A 5,000-nucleotide genomic window follows, 5' to 3' on the forward strand; every position below is an offset into this window, starting at 1 on the left:
TGTGTTACGGTTACCCTTATTGTTTTGACACAAAGAGCTTTGTTTTGAAACAACAGGACAACCACGACACGCCACAATTATTCAAGATGGCGGCGCCCAGGAAATTTGAAAACCAAAAGAAGTGTTTTTGAAATTCATTTATTTTCGATACAAACACACTCCCATTGGAAAAAAATCGAGCAATTTTGATTGTAAACATTATGCTCTGTGTTTTAAAGTTATTTTCTTGTTTTAGTGGAGGTTCTTTTTAAAATCGTTAGCACCTGTTGTCACTTGAATATCATGTTGTCAATTGGGAAGCTGTGCTGCCCAGTGGTGAGGGCGCTTAATTTGAGATCCGGAGATAGCAAGACCTGCTCTGACCTCTAGTTGAATTTGATCCTGGTAACTTTCCTGGTTCAACCTCTCTGCTGCACTTGTAAATAAGCAACTCTCTTGCACCCGGCCAATTGAGATTCTTTACAGTCGTTGTTGTTGTATTCTGTTTTTTCATTTTATTAGTTTTGCCTTTATGATACCAAAAACAAAAACAAAAAAAACATAACAAAAACAAAAAAAAACATACAGACAATATATACAAAACTTTGGCAGGGACATCACAACAGCTGAGTAGCCAATTACTGCGGGCCCAGGAATAAATGTATGTAAAAAAAAGGGAAAGAAAATAAAAACACTTTACATGCAGCACATTATTGGTACATCTAGAAATCTTGTGGAGTTGCATTTCAAGCAGATGGTTTTAAAAGTTCGAGGATTGTCTAGACTGTAGTTCATTCTGACAGCGGGAGAGTAGTAGTTATAAAGAAAAGATTTGAAACTAGTAAGAGTAGCATTAGCTAAGTCCATTGTGCCAGTGAGTAGGTTCTAAAAAAAGATTTCTGATATGTTGTAGTTCTACATCTCTTGATTGCGTTTCACTGGCCCGGAAAAGCCGGCGGGTCTAATACACAGGTCACATTCCACAGGTCACTCGTTGCAGGTCATTGTCTTTTCCTTTTGGAAAGTACTGCCTAGCCCTCAATTTGGCTAACCCTAGGCCTAATTAGGGTTTTTAGGCCTAGGGTTAGCCAAATTGAGGGTTTTGGGTCACTTTAAAAAAAGTAAAACAATGACTTGCAACGAGTGACCTGTGGAATGTGACCTGCGTTTTAGACCCGACGCGGAAAAGCCCCTTGTGGAGTGGTCAATTGAGTATGTACGTAACTCTTGAATACCCTGACACATTGGTTAATTAGCAATTCAATGTAAGCCGAGCAAAACCACCAATTGGTGTGAAGTGAAATGCATGCAAAACTGTCATTCCGTGAAATAACTTGCACTTCATCATTTTGAAAAATGAAATAAAAAGGTGGAAAAGATCCTGAAAGATAATGAGATGGAAATGTAAAGCGAGTCCTTTTAGCCTGCCGCTTAAAAAAACATTTTACCACCAGAACATTCTGATAGTGAGTTTCTCTGAGTAGGTATTTACCTTTTTTCTTTGCACGTACGTGGAACGATTTTATGGACCGTTGAGCTCATTAATTCTGGCGGAACGGTAAAGGCGATAATCATGAACCACATTTTCTTGTATTCTAAGTGTATTTAGAGCGTTTAAAAAGATATTTTACCACCAGAACATTCTGATAGTGAGTTTCTCTGGGTAGGTAATTACCTTTTTTTTCTTTGCACGTACGTGGAATGATTTTATGGACCATTGAGCTCATTAATTCTGGCGGAACGGTAAAGGCGATAATCATGAGGCCACATTTTCTTGTATCCGTATTGCTGTGCACTCATCGACAACAGGGTATCGGCAGGTAAATGAAATTTAGCCAAAACTTAACTAGATTATTGGTAAATTATTTCTTCTCTGCCTCTTGCATCACATATAACCTTTAAACCGAAAATGGTCTCTTTAGCCTATTCATATTCTTACTATGTCCTAATACACTGTTCACTTGGATGGTCCATTCCTCATTTATAAATTGTTGACATCTGTTTAAAAGAATATTGGCCTAGGTCCTGTACTTCTTTTAAGGACATTGCTACAGCTACTGTGATCTTTGAACAAGTCATACGCTTTGACACTTGATTGCTCGCATTTGATTTGCTCTACTTGTAAATGGCTGGTCAAGTCTCTCATTTGGAGAACTCGCAATGTTTATCCTCTGTCGAGCAAACTTTAAAAGTTTATGAACTTTGGTGGGAGATTTTAAAGAAACAGGTTTTCCAGCGATGGGGAGTAAAGCACTAAATACTTTGGTGCATGTCAGCTGTGTTCAGAGCTATCAAAACAAATTTTCATTGTTAACCAAATGTACTGACTTGTAAACCAAATGTATAATATTTGAGTGTATTTCGTAAAGCCACGAAAATTATAAAATAGCACTGATGTATGTAAGTAAGAGAATACTTTAGGGACTGGAAACTCATATGCGGATTTACGCTAGCTGAGTTTTTGCATCTGGAATATGAATGAAGTCAAAAGGTCAGGAGCAAAATGTTTAATTCATTTGATTCATCCAATTGTGTTGTTCAGTCAGTGGCAATGACTTTTGATTAGTAGAAGCGCGTTTTCGGCACAAATTATGCGTTCGTTTGTATGCATCACTGTTCTTTAAGGAAAAGTCAAAGTCAAAGCAGACCATATACAGAAAGGAGAGAAAGAGTCTTTGCATGAGATGCTCAAGCTGTTTTTGTAAGTCTAATAAAATAGTCAGGCCGAAGAGGACAAAGGGCGAAGACCGGCATGGTTGTGCAAACGACTTTGCACGTTGCTCGGTAAAATACATATGTAATGACTCTACGATGCAAAAGGAATTTTGAAGTTTGCAAATTAGGCAAATTACTTAAACATTAAAGGACTCTAATTCAAGCAGAAAAACATGATCTGAAGAAAAGATGTCTCGATGATAAGCGGCTAAACTTTCTCCTTGAAAAGCATTACTGAAAACAATGAACCATTGAACCGTCAAACTCTTTGTAGGAACTTGAACCATGAAAAGAATAGCGATACTTACCGTGATTGCGTCACCTAGTGTCATTAATGTGCCAACCAGAGATCTATTGGCTATCGAGATCTATTGGTTTTCGAGGAATTCTATAGCATTATTGGAGGCCATGCTGTGCATTAGGGTGGTCGGTGAGTAGAAAATAGGGAGTTGACACGTTCTTAATCAGTTGTTGTTGTTTCGTTCAGTGGTTTTGTTGATTGTGTTTCATTTGCCTTGAAAAAGCCCTATTGGGAGTGGTCAATTAAGAATGTATGTATAATTAATTAAAGTTTTCTTTCTCTATCAATAAGGCATTTAAACATTGGCTGAGTGATGGACGATAGAGGACACAAGAGCAACAACGCTCTCATGGATTCAAATGAAAAGCAAACCAACGATTCGAAGGGAACTAATGAAACGAAAAGCTTGTTAGGTCGCTTGCGCAGTGTTCTGCAAAGTGATCTAGATTTGATCCCCTATAAGCTGTTTTACACAAGTGTTTATGGTGCCGGTGGATGCCTACTCCCATATCTTCCATTGTACTACAAGCAACTTGGATTTTCAGCGGTGCAGACTGGAATATTACTCAGCATTCGTCCGTTGAGTTGTTTCTTGATTTCACCTTTTTGGGGCTTTCTTGCAGATAGGTACCAAAAACGAAGAATCTTCTTAGTTATCGGCGCCTTAACTTACCTCATCAAGACAATGTCGATTTTAATTATTCAACCAAAGCATCAAAGATGTTTGTTTATTCAAGAAAGTTACGGCAATATAAGCCTTGCACATGCTAAGCGGGAATCACAGCTTGACGCAAACTTTCTGAACCGTATTTTCAATTGGAAAATGTTTGTCAGTCATCAGTCACACAAGCAAAGTAGGCAATTAGTGATTTCCCCTCCTGGATTAATGAAATTCAACAAAACGCAGACCTTTGTAAATGAGAGGCACTTTAAAACAGGTCAACGTGGTGTCAGCCCTAAACAGCCACATCCTGAAGAGTATGATCAAGAGCGTCATAGATCAACTTACAGTGTTTCCATCGATAAAGGAGAAATGGAAGTCTTATTTTACATCCTATTGGCTTTAATGATAGTTGGTGATACAATCATAGCGATGGTTTATCCTGTAGCAGATAGCTGTCTCATAGATTTATTAAGTGAGAAAAAAAATTGTTATGGGCGGATTCGATTATGGGGAGCATTAAGTTCGTCATTGGGAACGCTAGTGATTGGAATATTCATCGATCAATCCACTTTTAATGATTGCGGACAAATTCGAGCAGACTACAAAATTGCCTTCTACTTCTCTGTTGCATTGATGGCAGTCTCTTCCGCCAGCATCTTGTGTATGAAGATCGTCTACAGCTGCAAGTTATCAAAGCAGGCTACATTCCTTGACATCATTCCTCTATGCACTTCGTCGCCGAAATTCGCGTTTTGGATGGCGTCTCTTTATCTCGGGATGCTGGATGGATTTCAAACGCAATTCACGTCGTGGTTTTTAGATGACCTTGGAGCGTCTTCCCTAATTGTGGGTGCAGCGGCAAGCTTGCACTACGGTTTCAACATGGTGACGTTCTTCTTTGCAAACTATTTATTAGACTTTCTTAGTTACATCAGGGCCATAGGCATGACCTTGGCCATCTACGTCGTGCTGTTTTCGTGTCTCTCTGTCACGCGTGCGCCATGGCTTGTTCTTTTCCTTCACTCTTTGGCTGGAACTTGTTTTTCAATTTCATGGGTGGCTAGCGTGGCAAAAGTTGGATCTGAATTTTCTTCAGGAGGATTAGGAACAACTGCACAAGGTGAATTATGTCTTCGCGTCATTTTTTATCCCCACTGGGTACGGGTTCCATGCAAGGCATCCTTCCCCCTACTGATTGACTATTATCTTGAGGGACAAATCTTAGAGGGGAGGGCAGAGAAGAGTGGGTTTCCCTTTTTTCCCTGTCTTGTTACTGGTGTTAATGTTAGGGCCGGACCCTAAGATGTACGACGGCGTCGTCAATGAGAACGCTATATTTAA

The 5,000-nt window shown here is 39.3% G+C and overlaps 1 protein-coding gene across 2 annotated transcripts in view; it reads left to right on the plus strand.

The window, feature by feature from the left end:
* The first annotated feature begins 1,430 nt into the window (after positions 1 to 1,430).
* The window catches only part of LOC138029919 (major facilitator superfamily domain-containing protein 6-like), a 4,246-nt gene continuing 676 nt past the window's right edge, over positions 1,431 to 5,000 (plus strand). The window contains exons 1-2 of one of the 2 annotated variants that reach the window (XM_068877771.1): positions 1,431 to 1,799; positions 3,287 to 4,779. In XM_068877771.1, the coding sequence (XP_068733872.1) occupies positions 3,309 to 4,779 (1,471 nt within the window). In that variant the 5' untranslated portion in view covers positions 1,431 to 1,799; positions 3,287 to 3,308. The remainder of the gene's footprint in view (positions 1,800 to 3,286; positions 4,780 to 5,000) is intronic. The other variant, XM_068877772.1, reaches the window with a different exon arrangement.

The sequence above is a fragment of the Montipora capricornis genome, chromosome 13, assembly GCF_036669925.1.
Source record: "Montipora capricornis isolate CH-2021 chromosome 13, ASM3666992v2, whole genome shotgun sequence".
NCBI lineage: Eukaryota > Metazoa > Cnidaria > Anthozoa > Scleractinia > Acroporidae > Montipora > Montipora capricornis.